General features: G+C 41.8%; 1 protein-coding gene across 5 annotated transcripts in view; it reads left to right on the top strand.

Moving 5' to 3' along the window:
• The window catches only part of LOC145530191 (ATP-binding cassette sub-family C member 4-like), a 154,660-nt gene that overhangs the window by 92,776 nt on the left and 40,801 nt on the right, over positions 1–21,083 (top strand). For 3 of the 5 annotated variants that reach the window (XM_081551109.1, XM_081551110.1, XM_081551112.1), the window contains 4 exons: positions 5,725–5,844; positions 6,930–7,040; positions 12,801–12,901; positions 13,960–14,151. In XM_081551109.1, the coding sequence (XP_081407235.1) occupies positions 5,725–5,844; positions 6,930–7,040; positions 12,801–12,901; positions 13,960–14,151 (524 nt within the window). The remainder of the gene's footprint in view (positions 1–5,724; positions 5,845–6,929; positions 7,041–12,800; positions 12,902–13,959; positions 14,152–21,083) is intronic. The other 2 variants (XM_081551111.1, XM_081551113.1) reach the window with 1 other exon arrangement.

Below are 21,083 nucleotides of genomic sequence, written 5' to 3' on the forward strand. Positions count from 1 at the left end.
AATGGGGGACAGGGATTTCCCTGGGGATCCTGTGGTTAAGACTCTGTGCTTCTGCTGTGGGGAGCACAGCTTCAATCCCTGGTCAGGGAACTAAAAACCTGAAAGTTGCAGCCAAAAAAAAAAATAGAATAATGGGGATCACATTTTATGACTAATCATTCTATTGTGCAGGTAATCACAGAGGATGAAATAATTGAATTTATCTCATTATTAATGCATATATTTCATCAATATTAAAACTAATAAGGAAAGTAGAATTATTATATATTTTTAAAAGTTATAAAACTATAGCCAAAAAGTAAGAAGGGGATATGTTTGTATCAGAGACCTCAACCATAAATGTGTGTTTGTGTTAGTCACTCAGTCGTGTCCAACTCTCTGTGACCCCATGGACTGCAGCCCACCAGGCTCCTCCATCCATGGAATTCTCCAGGCAAGAACACTGGAGTGGGTTGCCATTTCCTTCTCCAATGCGAATTTCAGTAGTAGTAGTTTAGTTGCTAAGTTATCTCTGACTCTCACGACCTCACAGACTGCAGCCTGCCAGGCTCCTCCATCCATGGGATTCTCCAAGCAAGAATACTAGAGTGGGTTGCCATTTCCCTCTCCCAACCATAAATAATTATTGCAAATGAATAACAACTTAACTTTCTAGAAACCAAGCCAAGAAGAGAATAATATTGAACCCCAAGTTTCTTTGTATATACCAAGTGGAAAAAATCTCAGTTCATCCAGTCAAAGGAGTTTCTTTCACTGTGGCATTTGCATGTTTTGTTTTTATAATAACACTTAAGATGCTTCCTTGGTTACTCAGATGGTAAAGAATCTTCCTGTAATACAGGAGACCCTGGTTCAATCCCTGGGTCGGGAAGTTACCCTGGAGAAGGAAATGGCAACCCACTCTAGTATTCTTGCCTGGAGAATTCCATGGAGAGAGAATCCTGGTGGGCTGCAGTCATGAGGTCACAAAGAGTTGGACATGACTGAGTGACTAACACTTTCACTTTTTAAAGATATATTTATTCTAATTAATTGCAAAAAGGATAGTGATCATCCATCTCATAAAAGCTATAGAAAAAAATTTTCAGTCATCAAGGAACCAGCTAAACTTTTGTAAGTTCCAGTTTTGTGAGGTTTTTGGACGGATGGGGAGCAGTAGATTCCAGGTGTGTGGGACATTCTGCTTATGTGACTTGGTTGATGGTAGAACCTGGGGAGGCAGAAGAGGAAGTGATGAGCTTCATCCAATCTTCTGTGTAGGCAAAGCTTTAGACATTTTATGGTTTGAGGCTGCCCATGAAATGGGGTCATTCAAGAGTCTTGCTGAAAAGCATGTCTCTGGTATATTCAATGAAGGGGTGTTCCAGAAGGAACACTTGACAGAGATTTTTGCCTGAGGAAGGGCCAATTCCCATCCTCATGGAAGTGGAGAGAAGGGCTCCTCCTGAGTCTTTTTTCAAAAAGCAGTGCAGGATTTTCTCAGTATTTGAGCTGGAGAGTCTGAGAACTTTGACATCATCTCTGTGGAATATTTGGATTTTCCTGCATCCTAGTAGGCTGCAATAAGTTAGTACACCCCAAATTCAGTCCAGATATCCCCTCCTCCACACCCCTGATAACCACATGTGTCAGCCAGCTGATTAGAACTGTCTATGTTCTCTCTGGGTGGTGGGTCTGTGCCTTAAATGATGACACCACTGTTTTCTCTAAATAGTAACTGATAGTATGTTTTAGGGCTTCATAGGTGGTTCAGTGATAAAAGAATCTGCCTGCCAATGCAGGAGATGCAGTAGAAATAGGTTCAGTCCCTAGATTGGGAAGATTTCCTGTAAGAGGAAATGGCAACCCAGTCCAATATTCTTGCCTGGATAATCCCATGGACAGAGGACCCTGGCGGGCTACAGTCCATGGGGTCAGAAAGAGTCAGACACAGTTGAGCGACTGAGGGAGTAAGAGTACATCTTAAGGTCCCTGCTGGAGCCACCAGCAAAAAGAAGGACACCTGACTGCTGTGACAAGAAGGCTTAATCCTGCTTCAGCCTGTGCTCTAAGGGACCACTGAATCCTGAGGTTTAGTTTCAGATCCCACTGCCTAACTGCCTCTGGAAGCTTCAGTTCAGTTCAGTTCAGTCACACAGTCCTGTCTGACTCTTTGCAACCCCGTGGACTGCAGCATGCCAGGCTTCCTTGTCCATCACCAACTCCCAGAGTTTACTCAAATTCATGTCCATTGAGTCGGTGATGCCATCCAACCATCTCATCCTCTGTCATCCCCTTCTCCTCCTGCCTTCAATCTTTCCCAGCATCAGGGTCTTTTCAAATGAGTCAGTTCTTTGCATCAGGTGGCCAAAGTATTGGAGTTTCAGCTTCAACATCAGTCCTTCCAATGAATATTCAGGACTGATTTCCTTTAGGATGGACTGGTTGCATCTCCTTACAGTCCAAGGGACTTTCAAGAGTCCTCTCCAACACCTCAGTTCAAAAGCATCAATTCTTCTGGAAGCTTAGGTTGACATTTTCATCTTAATGGCATATTGGCAGCTAATTATAATAGGGTTTTGAGGGGCACATTTTTGCAAAAGTGAGCATAACAATGGTCAGTCATGGATGGACAAGTACATAAAACCAGTGTAGCATTTGATTGCATTTCTCTAACCAGCTTTTTGATTTGGCAGTGCCTGAATGATGAAGCCCTATCCAAATTCTGTCTGAAAAAGTGTTGGGATCAACTAGCAATGTTTGCCATGAGCATTGCTAGGGGAGGATTAGCACGTGTGTTTGAGACTTCCCTGGTGGCTCAGAGGTTAAAGCGTCTGCCTCCAATGCGGGAGACCTGGGTTCGATCCCTGGGTCGGGAAGATCCCCTGGAGAAGGAAATGGCAAACCACTCCAGTATTCTTGCCTGGAGAATCCCATGGACGGAGGAGCCTGGTAGGCTACAGTCCATGGGGTCGCAAAGAGTCGGACACGACTGAGCGACTTCCCTTCCAGATGTATTAGGACCATGGATCGTCATCAAGTCTGCTGTTTTAAGGAGTTCTTTTTTTTTTTTTTTTAAGGAGTTCTTATACTAGATTCCCAGGAACTTTGTTCAACCTCGGGTGCTTAATAAGATGTGCAGTAGTGGTGAAGGCTGTTGGATGTTAGCTTAGTAAGATTTGAGGGTTTTCTGAACATAAATAACAAAATCTGAAGAAAAATGCTCATTATCACACATGGGCATCCTTCACCCTGATTATTCTCCCTCTGAGACACTGCTGTTGTGATTAAAAGCACAGCCTTGGGAATCAGAAAGTTGGGTCTGACACCCAGGTCTATCACTTAGGTGGGTTAATATAGTTAATCTTGGCCACTGAGTGCTCTTAATCCCTCAGTCTCTGGGGTTCTCATGAGGATTTCTTGAATCGATGCTTGTAAAGTACTTGCTGGCCATGACCAAAGGCACTGGAACCTTGAACATGGGGGAATCAAGAACTTACTCACAACTAGCACACCTCACATAGCTTGAAATATAACCTGCAGCAGCGTTGTCAGCCCAAGGTCCCCCTGCCCAGGAAGATCTGCAGTCCTGGTGGGGTGTGTCCCCAAGGGTCCTCAGGGTTGAGAGAAACACAGGCATCAGTCCTGTGAACTGTAGGGTTACACGTGTCTATGACTGAGGACTGACGCCATGGCTGTGACATAGTCTGCTTCAGGATAGTGAGCTCAGTGCTTGTGGGAAAAGTGATACTTTGGGCAGCACACCACCAGAGCCTTGACATCCCCTCTCCCCCTGTATTAGCTAATTTCTTTGAAGACCCTTCAGTTCACTCATCCTGGCATCCTGCTCAGCCCTAAATGGGATTTGAGAGAAACAGGATGGCTTTTCACGGGTCCACATTCCCCCAGCTCTCTTGGGCGTGAGGTGAGGTAGGTGATGGGTGTTTGGTTCCCTGGTGTTGGAGGCTGAGATGACACTTTGTTTCTAAAGTTGACCCTCTCCTCCATCCCTGCTGGAGAGAATCAGCTGCACTTTGATCTCCTGAAGAGGGAAGCAGATGAGGGAGGCCACGCTGGAGAGTTCACTCCAGGACTCTCCCTGAGTGAAGAGTCACATCTGCTTCCTGCTCAGAAGCCTTGTCTGTAATGAATAGTGTTGCTGTCACCTCATTTGCTCAGGAAGTGAGAGCCTGGTTTTAGTGAGTTTTCTGTGCTCTCTGGAGCTGAGCTCTTGGCATCCTCCTGACAGGGTGATGGCCCCGGAATTCACCTGTATCATCCCTGTGAGCACCTGGTGTCCATACTGATGAATTCTGGGGGTGGTTGGGACACCTGCTGGGCTGAAGAAAAGGCCTCAACAGAGTCCCTCGCCTTTATTATTTGGAGCATGAACTCAATCTGAGTTTATGTTGCTCTTGTAAGTGCAAATTTATAGGAAGCTAAGAAGTTAGTCAGTAGAGTGAAGAGAGAACAGTGTGGATGCTGGAATGAGAACACAGGCACACAACTGGATGATCAAAAGCACCATGAATCACTGTTAGCTCTTTGCCTAAATAGCATACAAAGGGGAAGTGTTAGATGATGTCATGGTTCAGAGATCCAGCAGAGCAGTTATGAAAACATCCATCGGGTTCCCAGAGTGGAAGTCAAGACTGTTCAAAGACTCCTTGGCTGTATGGGTCCTGTGGGCACAAAGGCGGTGCAGAACCAGATGCTCCGTGACCTGCACAGAGACTCCTGGTGTAGGTGCAGGGAGAGGCCCCGGATGGGGGAGACAGCAGACTGTCCGCTCTCCTTTCTCATCTAGCCCTTGTCCTGTGTCTGGCTCTGGTCCGCTGTGGGGGATGTACTGACTCTATCCCAGCCCTTAGGTTACTCATCTAAGGTGGAAACAGCACGCGGATAGCTCATCAAAATTCAGGGTGATGAGGATGCTAATGAGAATTAAATTTTAGAATGCTACTGATTCAAAAATTAGTGAACAATAATTACCCATGGAAAAGAATGAAATATTGCCATTTGCAGCAACATGGATGGATTTAGAGAATATTATTCTTAGTAAAGTAAGTCAGAGAAAGACAAATATGATATCACTTATAAATGGAATCTAAAAGTAATACAAATCAATCTGTATACAAAATATAAATACATACATAGAAAACAAATTTACAGTTACCAGAGGGGATTGGGAGGGTGGGAGGAACAAATTAGAAGTATGGGGTTAACAGACACATCACTATTGATATGTCATATAAATAAGCAACAAGGATTTAGTGTAAAGCACGGGGAATTTTATTCAGTATCTTATAATAACCTGTAATGGAACATAATCAGAAAAAAATAACTAATAACTGAATGACTATACTATATACCTGAAACTAACACATTATTGTAAATCAACTATACTTCAATATATTTTTTTAAAAATTTATGAGCAGTTTCTGTCTGGAGAGATGCCAGAAGATTTTGGAGGGAGGTGTGTTTGAGAGGACCTTGATGAATGAGCTAGTTAAGATATTCTTTATCTAAATCTAGCTGTGATTTGAATTTGGTCAAAGATAGTTTCAAAGAGAATCTCTCATTCCCAGGTTGTTAAAGTGAAGGCTGGTGTGAGCAGGAGTTTGAGGGTCACGTGGAGGATTCCCTTTGACAGGATGTGTGACCACAGAGCCCAGGAGGCAGTGGGTTTCCCCGCATCCAGCCTCCCTGACTTTCTCTGTCGTGTGTCTGTCTCTGCTTCCCCAGCTCGGAGCCCGGTGTTTTCCCACTTAGCGTCTTCTCTCCGGGGACTCTGGACCATCCGGGCATACAAAGCTGAACAGAAGTTTCAGAAACTGTTTGACACATACCAGGATTTGCACACAGGTCTGTACATTTCTGGAAATGATTTCAAGGTTGGGTGTGCTGCCTTCTGAGGCCTGACCTCCATCTCAGGTAGTCTTGCTGGCCAGCATCCCCTCTGTGCTCCCCCCTTCCCCCCTCACAGCCCTGCTTTTCTCCCCTGACTGGCTTGCATGGTCCTTCCATCACAGTGCTGTGTGGACTTCTGTCTCTTTAGGTCAGGAGTCAGCAAACTTTTCTTTTTTGCAAAGATCCAGATGGGAAATATTGTAGGCTTTGTGTGCTGTCTTCGTTGCAACTACTCACCTTTGCTGTTGTAGCAGAAAGAGAGGCCAAAGATAATACATCAGCCAATGGCTGTGTTCCAATAAAACTTTTTTTTCAGAACCAGGTGGTCCCTGTTCTTGGCCCCCAGACTGTGGTTTGCCAGCTCTTTTCAGAGCATGGAGGGTAGCAGACATGATTGACAAAAATAATTTCCTAATTTGCAACCCACTTGATTATACTTTGTATTGGTGAAGTTGTTTTTCCTAGGTAGAAAATTCAGAATTTCCTCTAAGTCTATGAAATCCTGGTCAAACTTTCCAATCGTTATTTTATTTTGAAGATAAAATGGCATTTTGAAAATCACATGTAGATCCTGTTAGCTGATGGTCATGTAGACACTGGCCCTTAAGAATAAACACCGCAGTGCCCTGTAGTGAGGGCAGAAGGTGCTGGAATCAGAGTGTGAGCTGTGCTGTCTGCTGTCAGAGAGCTGGGAGCAGTCGACCCTGTGAGAGGATGATCTTCACGCTGAGGCCCAGCACTGCAGGGAACATACCGATGAGACGATTTACTGCCTTCTCTCTTATGATCGTATTTCTGTTCATAACTTGTGGGTTGAAGTTCTCAATCCTTGCTTCCTGGACTGACCCTCTGTGTCCCATATGTTGTCTTGTGTTGGAACCTAGTTTTCTGGAATTTCCAGGATTCTTGGGTGTGTAACTTTGCTGTTCTACCTTGTGTAAAATCTTCAGTAGCTCAACTAAGAAAATGCTCTCCCTCATGAGAAGCAGCTAACATGGTTTTTCTGTTTATGTATCATGCTTAATGATTCACAAATCCAGAGGCTTGGTTCCTGCTTTTGACGACGTCCCGATGGCTCGCTGTGTATCTAGATGTCACCTGTGCCATCTTTGTCACTGTTGTTGCCTTTGGGGCCCTGATTCTGGTAGAAAGTAAGTACAGATGTGGATATTTGTGGTTTGTTTACAGTTTACAGCTTTGTTTGTAGTTATTAAACTCTTGCCATCTTGTCTAATATGTACTCTTTGGTTCTAATGAATTGTATTAAAGTGTTTGCTGCATATTAAAATGCAAATTACTAAAAAAATGATACATGCACCCCAATGTTCATGGGTACAGAAAAAGAATCTTTAAAAAAGTGGGGGTACATATAATAGATTGGTCCATGTGAAGTCATTTGTGTCTTGATGAGAACTTTTATCTTTTTTCCCATTTATTTATTTATTTACAGTAGGTCCTTGTTGAGACCACTTTTTAAAAAAATTTTGATCAGAGTATGACTGATTTACAATGTGTTCACTTCAGGTGTATAGCCAAGTGAATCTATTATATGTACCTCCACTTTTTTAAAGATTCTTTTTCTATACCCATGAACATTGGGGTGCATGTATCATTTTTTTAGTAATTTGCATTTTAATAGATACTTCATATACATTGTCCTTTAGAAAAGGATGTCTGTCTTTGGCTTTCAGAATCTTTAGGAGCAAAGACCAGGTATGAATGTGCCTGCTCCAGCAGACCTGTGGTGCCTTGGCCTCCTGCTTTGGCTTGTTTGGTCCATTCTTTTATTTTTAAGTTTTATTGGGGTATGGTTGATTTACACTGTTGTCTTGGTTTCACATGTACAGCAAAGTGAATCTGCTGTACATAAAATATAGCCACTCTTTTTTATATTCTTTTCCCATATATGTCATTAAAGAGTTCCCTGTACTTTACAATAGTTTCTTATTAGTCATCCATTTTAATATTTTTCATATAGTAGTATGTATATGTCTATCCCAGTCTTCCAATTTATCCCACTCCTCCCTTATCCCCTGGTAACCATAAGTTTATTTTCTACATCTGTAACTCTATTTCTGTTTTGTAGATGTTTATTTGCAGCCTTTTGTTAGATTCCATATATAAGTGACATCATACTCTATCTTTCTCTGTCTGACTTACTTCACTCAGTACTAAAATCTCTAGGTCCAGGCATGTTGCTGCAAATGGCATTATTTTGCCCTTTTTATGGCTGGTTAATATTCCATTGTATGTATGGTACCACATCTTCCATACCATTGCTTGTTGATGGACATTGAGGTTTCTTCCATGTCCCGGCTATTGTGAATAGTGCTGCAGTGAACATTAGGGTGGATGTATCTTTTGGAGTTATGGTTTTCTCTGGATAAATGCCCAGGAGTGGGATTGCTGGATCATATGGTAGCTCTATTTTTAGATTTCTAAAGGAACCTCCATATTGTTCTCCATGGTGTCTGTACCAGTTTACATTCCCACCAACAGTGTTGGAGGGTGCCCTTTTCTCCTCATCCTATCCAGTATTCATTGTTTGTAGACTTTTTTTGATGATGGTCATACTGACTGGTGTGAGGTGAAACCTCACTGTAGTTTTGATATGCATTTCTCTAATAATTAGAGATTTGATCATCTTTCATGTGCTTTTTGGCCATCTGTATATTTTCTTTGGAGACTGTCTGTTTTAATCTTCTGCCCATTTTTTTGATTGGGTTGTTTATTTATTTTTGATATTGAACTGCATGAACTGTATTATTTTGGAGTTTAATCCCTTGTCAGTCACTTCGTTTGCAAATATTTCCCCCCATTCTGCAGGGTGTCTTTTTGGTATTTTTGTGGTTTTCCTTGCCATACAAAAGCTTTTAAGCTTTCAGTTCAGTTCAGTCGCTCAGTCGTGTCTGACTCTTTGCGACCCCATGAACCGCAGCACGCCAGGCCTCCCTGTCCATCACCAACTCCTGAAGTTTACCCAAACTCATGTCCATTGAGTCGGTGATGCCATCCAACCATCTCATCCTCTGTCATCCCCTTCTCCTCCTGCCTTCAATCTTTCCCACCATCAGGGTCTTTTTAAATGAGTCAGCTCTTCGCATCAGGTGGCCAAAATATTGGAGTTTCAGCTTCAACATCAGTCCTTCCAATGAACACCCAGGACTGATTTCCTTTAGGATGGACTGGTTGGATCTCCTTGCAGTCCAAGGGACTCTCAAGAGTCTTCTCCAACACCACAGTTCAAAAGCATTTAAGCTTTTGAAATTTTTATGTTTTATTTTATTTTCATTGCCCTAAGTGGTGGGTCAATAAGAGCTTACTGCAGTTTATGTCAGAGAGAGTTCTATCTATGTTTTCATATAAGAGTTTTGTAGTGTCTGTTCTTATATATATGTCTGTAATCTATTTTGAACTTATTTTTGTGTATGGTGTTAGGGAATGTGCTAATTTTATTCTTTTACAAGTAGCTGTCCAGTTTTCCCAGCAACACTTATTGAAGAGACTGTCTTTTCTCCACTGGATATTCTTGCTTCCTTTGCCATAGATGACCATAGGTCCATGGGTTTATCTCTGGACTTTCTATCTGGTTCCATTGATCTATATTTCTGGTTTTGGTGCCAGTAGCATACTATTTCAATTACTGTAGCTGTATAGTATAGTTAAAGACAGTGAGCCTGATTCCTCCCAGCTTCATTTTTCTTCTTTGAAGGAAATAGCCAACTGCATTGGCTATTCATAGTATTTTGTGTTTCCGTACAAAATGTAAAATATTTTGTTGTAATTCTGTGAAAAATGCCATTGATAATTTAATAGGGATTGCATTGAATCTGTAGATTGCTTTGAGTAGTTTATTTATTTGCAGTAGGTCTTTGTTGAGATCTTTTATCTTTTTATTTTTCTTGAATGTTTTGAAGGTCTATACAACTGTAGCAAACTGATCTTTTAAACAGTCCAGGTAGTGTCCCGTAGTTAGGAGGAGAGAATCAAGTTTACTATTAAGCGTTTTGTACATCTTAGGTTTTAGGTTTTAGCTTTAAGTCTACTTGGATCTCTTGGTTGTATCGGTCTGGTGTACTGGGGTGAGAAAGATTCTCTGTTGCAAAAACAGTATCCTAACTGCTGTGTGGATACCAGATGAGCAGCTGTTGGAATGTGGCATGAATTCACTGTCCTTAACTACTCCATAGTAATAACACTGAATCATAGTCATTAATAATGGAACAGTGAGAGTCATATTTTAGATTTAAAAGCACTACCTCTTAGAACCCATTGCCTTGCTTTTGTGGTTTCAATTGCAGCTACACTGGATGTAGAAAGTGAAACTACATAATGATAATTGAAGCCATAGGGACAAAAATCTGAATAATGACATGCTCTTCACCTATATAATACTGTCAAGTGTATCTCAATCCAGGTGGGATTAATATGATAAAGGACAGAAATGATAAGAAAAGCAGAAGAGATTAGGAAGAGGTGACAAGAATACACAGAACAACTGTACAGAAAAGATCTTAATGACCTGGATAACCAGGATGGTGTGGTCATTCACCTAGAGTCAGACATCCTGGAGTGTGAAGTCAAGTGGGTCTTAACTTCAAAGCATTACTATGAACAAAGCTAGTGAAGGTAATGGAATTGCAGTTGAGCTATTTAAAATCCTAAAAGGAGATGCTGTTGAAGTGCTGCACTCAATATGCCAGCAATTTGGAAAACTCAGCAGTGGCCATAGGACTGGAAAAGGTCAGTTTTCATTCTAGTCCCAAAGAAGGGCAATGTCAAGGAATGTTCAAACTCCCATACGATTGCACTCATTTTGCATGCTAATAAGGTTGTGCTCAAAATCCTTCAATAGTATGTGAACTGGGAACTTCCAGATGTACAAGCTGGGTTTAGAAAGGCAGAGGAAATGGAGATCAAATTGCCAACATTCATACGATCATAGAGAAAGCAAGGGAATTCCAGAAGAGCATCTGCTTCATTGACTATGTGAAAGGCTTTGACTGTGTGGATCACAAAAATCTGTGGAAAATTCTGTAAGAGGAATACCAGACCACCTTACCTGTCTCCTGAGAAACCTGTATGCAGGTCAAGAAGAAGCAGTTAGAACTGAACGTGGAACAGTAGACTGGTTCAGTATTGGGAAAGGAGTATGAAAAGGCTGTATATTGTTACCGTTTACTTAATTTATATGCAGAGTACATCATGCAAAATGCCAGGTTGGATAACTCACAAGCTAGAATCAAGATTGCCAGGAGAAATATCAACAACCTCAGATATGCAGATGATATCACTTCAATGGCAGAAAGTGAAGAGGAACTAAAGAATCTCTTGATGAGGATGAAAGAGGAGAGTGAAAATGCTGGCTTGAAATTCAACATTCAAAATACAATGATCATGGCATCCTGTTCCATCACTTCATGGCATATATATGGGAAAAAGTGGAAGCAGTGACAGATTTTATTTTCTTGGTTTCCAAAATCACTTTGAACAGTGACTGCAGCTACAAAATTAAAAGATGTTTGCTTCTTGGAAGGAAAGCTATGACAAACTGAGACAGAATATTAAAAAGCAGATACATCGTATTCCCAATGAAGTCAATATAGTCAAAACTATGTTTTTTCCAGTAGTCATGTAAGGACGTAAGAGTTGGGCCATTAAGAAGGCTGTGAAGTGAAAGTTGCTCAGTCATGTCTGACTCTTGGCAACCCCATGAACTATACAGTCCATGGAATTCTCCAAACCAGAATATTGGAGTGGGCAGCTGTTCTCTTCTTCAGGGGATCTTCCCAACCCAGGGATCAAACTCAGGTCTCCCGCATTGCAGGCAGATTCTTTATCAGCTGAGCCACAGTGGAAGCCCTTAAGAAGGCTGAGGGCTGAAGAATTGATGATTTTGAATTGTGATGCTAGAGGAGACTCTTCAGAGTCCTTTGGACGGTAAGGAGATCAAAGCAGTCAATCCTAAAGGAAATCAACCCTGAATATTCATTGGAAGGACTGATGCTGAAGCTGAAGCTCTGATATTTTGGCCATCTGATGCAAAATGCTGACGCATTGGAAAAGACCCGGATGCTGGGAAAGATTGAAGATAAAAGGAGAAGAGGGCAGCGGAGGATGAGATGGTTAGATAGCATCACCAACTCGATGGACATGAGTTTGAACTAACTCTGGAAGATAATGAAGGACAGAGAAGCCTGGTGTGCTGCAGTCCATAGTGTCGCAAAGAGTCAGACATGACTTAGTGAGTGAACAGCAGTAATAACTTTGTTAATTCTTTCTAAATTCATAATATTTTAAAAAATTATTTATTCGTTTGGCTACCCTCGGTCTTAGTTGGGGCACAGGGAATCTTCAGTCTCAGGTGAGACAGGCAGGACTTTAGTTGCAGTGTGAAGTCTTAGTTGTGGAATGTGGAATCTAGTTTCCTGACCAGGGATCGAACCAGGCCCCCTGCATTGGAAGTGTGGAGTCTCAGCTATTGGACCACCAGAGAAGTCCCTCATAGTGGGTTTTTCTTGTTTTTTTTTTTTTTAACTGTTTTATGGTCTCAATCAACAGAAGTAATATTATGAGTAATACTATCATCACATGTAAATGATTCAAATATTATAAAGGAGTCCTCTCACTACTATATAAAATAGATAACTAAAAAGGACCTACAGTATAGCACAGGGAACTCTAATTAATACTCTGTAATGATATATATGGGAAAATAACTTTAAAAAGAATAGATTATATGTATATATATGGCTAATTCACTTTACACCTGAAAGTAACACAATTTTGTAAATCAACTATACTGCAATAAAAATCATAAAAATAAAGGAGTCTTCTTCATAAAGTGACAGAAGGAGCTACATGAGCGGTTGAGAAGTAGACTGACCTTATTCCTCTTCTTCCTCATTTAGCTTTGACTCCCGGGCAGGTTGGCCTGTTCCTGTCTCTCACCCTCACACTGACGGGGATGTTCCAGTGGTGCGTCAGGCAAAGTGCCGAAGTTGAGAACATGGTGATGTTTATCTTTCTGTTCTTAGCCTTTTCAAGTCTCCTTGCTGTTAAATGGCATAAAAGCAATTCTTATGTAAAATACTAAAACTATTATTTTTGCATCATAGTTAACAACAAAGTTTTTTTTGTATTTTCCTCCATCTGCTTAAAGTTAATGTAAAATAAAATATATACATCGTTTCTCAGACTTATGTATACCATGTCATCAAGTTTTATATTCATCACAGACTGACTTCAAATACAGTAAATGTCTCATAGGAGAAAGGTCCTGAAATTCTGGAGAGAAAATAGGCTAATTGTTTATTAACTTAGCAGCTTGTTTACCTTTGTTTCTTAATGGGTAATTCCTCATTTTTGGTAAAAGAAAAGAATCCAGTATTTTGAGGTTTATTTAATTAATATGTTCCTCCACCCCTCCCCACATTTTATCGTTTATTCTTGTGTGTGTTGAACACCTGAATTTGCTGGCAGCCCTTCTTCTTGGTAGGATAGGCTCCTTCTCAGAGTGTGCTCTCTAAGGTGTGGAGTCATGGTTGTTTAGTAGGCCTTAATATGTAAATTATACATTTTGAATATTTGTATCTTCTAAAAGGGAGAGAAACAAAGTCTTTCCATGTCAGCCTTCTAACAGAGTAGACAGGGACTAATTATTTAAATGAGTCTTGATGACCGTCCAATTCTGCTCATCTGTAACATGTGACCCTTCTGTAGCCACACATACTGATTGGTGCCCATAACTATTCTTTTCTTTGAAAAAATTCTCTTGTTTATTCTTCAGATGTGAAAGGTGTATCAATAAAATTTTACCATTCATTTCTCTAATGCTCTTAGTTTTAATATAAAGTTGAAGGGAATAGTCGTAAGTAAAAGTGTTGAAGATGATGAACAAGTTTGCAAATCATCCAAGACCTCATCAGATTTATACTTCTGTCCTTTACAGATTCTGAGACCTGGGATGTTCTGAACCATAGAAAAGCAGAAAGTTTTACTTACAGTCTCTGATCATCCATAAATAAGACACACTTGACACTAACTCATTTGATGTCATATGTGTTTCAGATGATTTCAGTAGAGAGGGGGATTGAATATATAGGCCTTGAGAAAGAAGCACCCTGGGAATATGAGTATCGTCCACCTCCATCCTGGCCTCAGAGTGGACAGATTTACTTTACTGATATGAACTTCAGGTACAGCTTGGATGAGCCTCTGGTATTGAAGGACGTAGGAATGTCCATTTACCCAATACAAAAGGTAAGTTTAAGCTATTTGCCTCTTTAAAATCCATCTAAAGGTTTAGCACCACTTCTGTTCTTGGCTTCCTCGTCCGTGTACATGGGGACTCTTTGTTCCTAATGGATGGAGATCCCTGAGTCTTGGAAACTGACCATGGAATTGGGATAACAGCATTTTTTTCCCTGTGTCACCAGCTCCTTCCTGGTGGTTGATGGGTCCTGGGCTCCAGGGCTCGATCTTAACCTGACCTAGGACACTATATGTGACACCTAATTATTCATAATGAAGTCTGCGTAGTCTGCCCTGGCTCCCTGTTCCTAACTCTCCAATATTTCATTCCTTTCCATCTTTTATTTTTTTAACATATTTTTATTTATTTGTTTGGCTGTGCTGGTCTTAGTTGTGGCACACAAGATCTTTGATTTTCACTCTGGCATGCAAACTCTTAGCACTCTAACCACTCTGGCATGCAGCATGTGGGATCTATTAATAGTTCCCTGATCAGGAATGGAACCCAGTCCGCCTGCTTTGGGAGCACAGGTTCTTAGGCACTGGACCACCAGCAATGTCCCCCATCTTTTCTTCTTTGTGTTTCTGAAATCTTCTTTTCCTCCCACGGTGCCCTCTGGTTGCAGCCTGCCCCTCTGTCCCTGGGTTTTTGCCGTGGACTTGTCCTCTACTCACCCACACTGAGCTGCCATATCCCTGCCCTCCCACCCACAGCGTGCTTCTTTCTTTAGCACATAACTGATCCTTACTGGCCTGGGTGAGCTGCTGCTGGAATCAGACCACAGCCCTAAGCCCAGTCCAGCAGGGGCTGTTGGGTGAGCTTGTGGTCACTAGAGAAGAGCCTGAATCATGACCCAGTCAGGGGTGAGGAAACAGGGCCTCAGATGGAGGCAGGGCCTGGAGACTTGCTCAAAGTCAAAAGCACATTGAAGGGAGCAGGGAAGATCCACATGGGAGATGGCAGAGAGGCTTGTGACCTAGACCTGCCAGTGTCCACGTCTGCTGGTGTTATTCCTTTCACGTTCAGCTTGAGGCTCTCAGCTGGGCCCAGGACAGAGTCTTGAAGAAGAGACTAAACTAGAACAGACAAGGTGGTAGGAAGCTCTTCCCCACCTCCCTCTGAAGCCAGTATGTCTCCTGACTTACCTACACGCCTGCAATCAGGTCGTGTGTGGGTTCTCCCAAAGCACCACGCCCTCCAGTTTTCAGTGTGCACGCTGCCCCTCCACCTCAGAGACCTGTTCCCTCCATCATCCGGCTGGTGAACGTCTCCTCATTTTCTGAGCTGATCTAACGCATCTTTGAGACCCTCAATTCTTCCTTAGTGTCTTACATTTTCTTTTAAGATAGAAATTATGGTACACCTGTTTTCACAGTAGCCAGAAGTTGGAATTAAATCCTTACAATGAAATATTATTGTTTTAAAAAGGAAGAAAATTCTGACCTATGGATAAACCTTCATGATATCTTGCCAAATGATGTTAGCCTCACACAAAGGGAATGAATACTCTGATTCCACTTATGTGAGATCCCTAGGGTAGTCAAATTCAGGAAGACAGGAAGTAGGATGTCGGTCTCTAGGGACTGGGGGATGGGAAATGGGGAGTTGTTTGTTTAATGGGTAAGAATTTCAGTTTTAGCAGGTAAAACAATTTCTTGAGTTTGGCTGCATAACAGTGTGAATATACTCAACACCAAACTGTCCACTTAAAAATGGTTATGTAGTTAAATTTTATGTTATGTGAATTTTACTATAATTAAAATAAAAGCTAGCACCTATAGCATGCTTTATAATTTGGAGTCTGTATTTCATAGCAAGAACCTTGAGGTTTTTTAAAATCAGGGAGCATCTTGTTTACATGTTTGTTCCCCAGAAAGTGGCATTCTGCAGGGCACAGAGAGGGTGCTTAGGGACTGCTGGTTTCGAGGGTGAGTAGCACACAGGTGTGAGCAGCCAGTAACCAACACACACACAGAAGACAACTCTGAATAACCAAAAGAACTACTCTTTAAAACGCTCACCACCACAGACCCATCTAGTGGACTGTAGCTGTAATTTAATGAATGATATCCTTGTAACATGAAAATGAGAAAATAAATATTCAACTTAATCCCCAAATGCTACTCAAAGAGCAACTTTAGTTAGTCACAGGACAAAAGCTGATCCTAATTTCCAGTTCCGTTGTAGTTCAGGTAGAAGGTGAACTGCTGTGTCAAGAAAACATTAACCACAGTTCTTGATATAATCCTCTCCCCTAGAGCTCTGAAGGCAATGTTTGTTTACTCTCAGACAATGTGTCTGTCAGATTTTCCATTGTAAATGTAATTCTGTTAACTTGCATTTGTCTTAAATTTTCCCCAAAGGCATAAAATATGAATTATTTAAGAAACTCTGTAGTACAACTTAGGAACATAACAGATTCTTATTCTTCCTTCTTAAAACCTGCAAATCATAGGATTATTGAGATTCTAAAATGTTTGAGGGAAAATTGAATTTGAAGACTAAATTAATAACTGCATAACTTGACTTTGGTCTGTGCCTTGGTCCACTCTCAGTATCACTGTTAGCTTCATTTCTGTGTTTGGAAGTGATACACACGCAGTGTGTTCATGAATTGATTTCACTCCGCCTGTGTATATCAGAGGTTCCCTCTCCTGCTCACCTGTCCCAGTCCCAGTCACTCCAGGACACCCCTTTGGTGTTGGGTTTGATTGAGAGAAGCTGTTGTCTGGAGGTGGGGGGCGGGGCGGAGACAGGGGACTTGGGAGTGAGCCAGCCCAGCAGAAGTGGGGCTTTATTCTCTTTCCCTCATTTCTTCTTCTGTCCCGACTCCTGGAAGTTAGAGTCAATAGGAGAGTATAGTAGGCACTATGCAGGGTTTTATTTCACAGAAGAAATGGCAAGTGAAAATAAAGAACCAGGACTTCCCTGGTGGTGCAGTGGATGAGAATTCACCTGCCAATGCAGGCGACACTGGTTCAATCCCTGGTCTGGGAAGATTCCTCATGCCGCAGAGCAACTAAGCCCTGCACCACAACTACTGAGACCACGTGCCACAACTCCTGAAGTCTCTGCTCAGCAACAACAGAAGCCCCCTCCGTGAGAAGCCTGTGCACTGCAGGAGTAGCCCCCACTCGTCACAACTAGAGACAGCTCATTCAAAGCAATCGGGACCCAGCGCAGCCAAACAGGAAAAAAATCAGCATGCAGTAAATAGCACCCTAGACTTCCTGGTGAGAGTCTGAACATGGGCTGCACTTTTCATTTAGATGATTTTGTGGTTGATTTGATCATTTTAGAGAGTCCTGGGAAATAAACTATTTTCCAGCTCTCGAGGTAGATTGATTTAGCTTTGCTTTTGCTCACAGCTATTATTTGGATGATACATTTTTACAGATGCTTAGCAGACCATGCTATAATGTGCAAAAATATTAGTTTCCTTCATTTTTTCCCTTTTTAAATAATATTTTCTTAAAAACCGCTCCCCTCACTCCCAGATTGTCCCCCTTCTCCTGCTGGCTTTCTAATTCCCTGTGACTCAGACTGTGGTGCCAGAGCCAACAACACCTACCTCTCGTGGAGTTTCTTAGAAATGCAGAGTCTCAGGCCCACCCAGACCTCTTGACTCAGCTTTGCATCTGAACATGACCTCCTCCTTTCTCTCCCATGGGCAGATTTTGATGAATGATAACCTGTGATTCCCAAGAAATGTCCTTTGACAGTTTGAAATTGAACTCACAAGTTCCAAAATCTCTGCTGCTAACTGAGCAAGAGGCTCTAGAATGTTCTGTGCCACTAGATTTACTTGCTTTTATGCTTTTATGAGATGGTTGAATGGCATTACTGACTGGATGGACATGAGTTTGAGTAAGCTCCAGGAGTTGGTGATGGACAGGGAAGCCTGGTGTGCTGCAGTCCATGGGGTTGCAAAGAGCTGGACATGACTGAGCAACTGAACTGATGCTCTATAAATTGCACCTTTGCATTATAATCTAATTCTGTGTGATTCCACTGCATTTCTTTGCATCTTTCCAGTGGAGTCTGTCTTCATTCCAGACAGTTTTCATCCTGTTGTCTGTCCATCCCCACACCAGCCTCCTGCAGGGATTGGAGGGATTTCCCACAGGCTCAGCCCTGCCTGGGCCTGGAGTCAGAGACAGCTCCATGCAGCAGTGTATGTCTGGCTGTTTCACCACCTGATGGGATCAAAAATGAGTCTTGCTGCCCCAAGCAGGGCATGAGGTCTGTTTGGCCTCTTCCCCAGGCACCATGTGTCCCATTTAGCTGCAGGTTTCTCTCTCAGTCTGGCTGTGGGTGCTTGTTCTTCCTTCTGACAGCTGTTCCACCTGCCCTCAGGTACCCTCTTTGCTCTCACTCACTACATGTACGCCTGTGTCCACATCATGCTTTAACTCTCTGACCATAAGATCTCTATGGTAGGCCTGTTCCTTTAACTGCAGCTACACCTCTCCCCACCTTCTGTGTTCTAGCTGCACAGAGGGACATGATAATGTGTCAGGCCATCCAGGGGATAAGGAGGCCCATCAGCAGGTGGGAAAGAGACCAATAGATGTGGATTTGAGTCCCATCCTATTACTTATGGGCTCTGATATTCAGACAAACTAATTCATCTAAGCCTAAATCTTTCCTTACACAAAATGGAAGTGATAGACTGTAACCTGTAGAGTTTATGTACAACTTAAACAAAATGCGGCATGTAAAAGCACCCAGAGTAAATGCTTGGACAAAAATGGTCATTGTTTTCATAGGGCGTAAAATGGCCATAACCACTTACGCTGTGGAAGGTGGTATCTGTCCCATGAGAATGAGGTGTTGGCCATTTGAAGTTGTAATTATGGCTGTAGGATCCATCTGTTGTGTCTGTCTCTGTTTGATTTATCTTGTACTAAGGTAATAGATTTTCCATAAATTTCTCTGGCCTGAGTTAAAAATCTCAGCTCCCATGGAAGTTTCTTTGTCTCAGGACACCACAGGTAATACAAATAAGAAAAAGTCAAGTCCAATACAAATCCTGATGGTCAGCATATACAGTCTGGTTGAAGAAGCAAGAAAATGGCTATATTAGCTTTGTAAACTAGAAGGAGATCACAGTTTTTATAGACATTTATAAAAAATGACATAAATTCTGTTAGAGTTGGAACAAGCCCACATGAGGGGAGAGGGAGAGCATTTCCAAGGAATTAGACACGTGAGACAGACTTAGTGGTTAGGGTTTCAGCAGGTGGAAATGCATGTGAAAGGCATTCCAGGAGGTGAGACCAGCATAAGCAAAAGCATGATGCCCTGATCCGGTGAATGAAGACCTAGACACCTGCAAAGCATTCAGGAAAATGAACTACCAAGTGTGAAACACACATTTTTACATTCAACCCTCACAATTACCTAGTGCTGCCAAAGAAGCTGACTCATGTACATGAAGTATGGAGAGGTTAGAGAGGACAGTTCTGTAGAAGAGACATCCTGGTGTGGAGTGTTGGGTGCTGAGCTGGCACTCAGGAGTTTAATCTGAGAAGTGAGAGCACATGGACCAGAATTGGCAGGTGCAGGGGGCAGGGAGCCAGGAGCTGTTATGCCTCCAGCAAGACATCCTGGGAAAGTGATTCCACTTTTTGGGATCAAGTTGATGTTGATGTAAACAAAGCTATAACACCTGAATTTGTGAACATGCAGGGGAATGGGTGGGAGTAGAAAATGGTATCATACTTTCGGAGGGTGGGTTAGCAGCTTAACAGCTTCCTCTGAAAATGTTTATACTTTGCTGTTGTCGTTCAGTCACCTCGTCACATCCGACTCTTCACAACCCCCTGGACTGACACACACCAGGCTTCTCTGTCCCTCACTGTCTCCTGCAGTTTGCCCAAGTTCATGCTCATTGTATCAGTGATTCCACCCAACCATCTCATCCTCTGTCGTCCCCTTCTCCTCCTGCCCTCAATCTTTCTCAGCATCAGGGTCTTTTCCAATGAGTTGGCTCTTTGTGTCAGGTGGCCAAAGTATTGGAGCTTCAGCATCAGTTCTTCCAATAAATATTCAGGACTGATTTGCTTTAGGATTGACTGGTTTGATCTCCTTGCTTTCCAAGGGGTTCATACATGACTCGCAGCAATTCCACATCTGAGGTTTTTTGTGAAGGAAATGATTAAGGATGTTTTCAAAGATTTAGCTTCAGGGATGTTTAACACAGAGTTATTTATAACAGCTAACTATTTTACACTGCCTAAATATCCAGCAATAGAGGATTTGTTAAATAAATGATCACATGTACTATAATATTATATAACCATTAAAATAAATATTTTTAAGAAATACAAAATGAAAACACATACAACAGTATGTTAACATTAATCCTATTTTGTTTAAATATGTGAACTTGTATCTGTAAGAACACATACAAAAGAAAAATACAACAACAAAAAGAACACATACAGAAGCCTAGAAAGTAAAAACATTCAAAAAATTTTTTTCAGAGTGCTGGGCTATAGCTAGTATTTATTTACTTTTCAAATTCATTTGTACCAATTATGATTAAGGAAAGAGTTTATTTTGTTTTTTAAACACTAAGATCCTGGGAAAGATGTAATGAGAGTAAAGTGGGGAAGGTGGATGAAGGGGTTGCTTGTGTGGGGCATTGGGTGTTGATTATGCTGAGTTCAATGTGTGAAGAGAGATCCAGGAGCAAGTGTGTAACAAGTTGTGTCATCATCAGAGACCAACTTGGTTAGAAAAACAGAAAGGATCATTAACCTCAGATAAGCAGATGATACCACCCGAATGGCAGAAAGCAAAGAGGAAGTAAAGAGCCTTTTGATGAAGGTGAAAGAGGAGAGTGAAAAAGCTGGCTTAAAACTCAACATGCAAAAAACTAAGATCACGGCATCTGGTTCCATCCCTTCCTGTCAAATAGATGGGCAAACAGCGG

The sequence above is a fragment of the Giraffa tippelskirchi genome, chromosome 12 (assembly GCF_054371585.1).
Source record: "Giraffa tippelskirchi isolate mGirTip1 chromosome 12, T2T-mGirTip1v1.2.pri, whole genome shotgun sequence".
Taxonomy (NCBI): domain Eukaryota; kingdom Metazoa; phylum Chordata; class Mammalia; order Artiodactyla; family Giraffidae; genus Giraffa; species Giraffa tippelskirchi.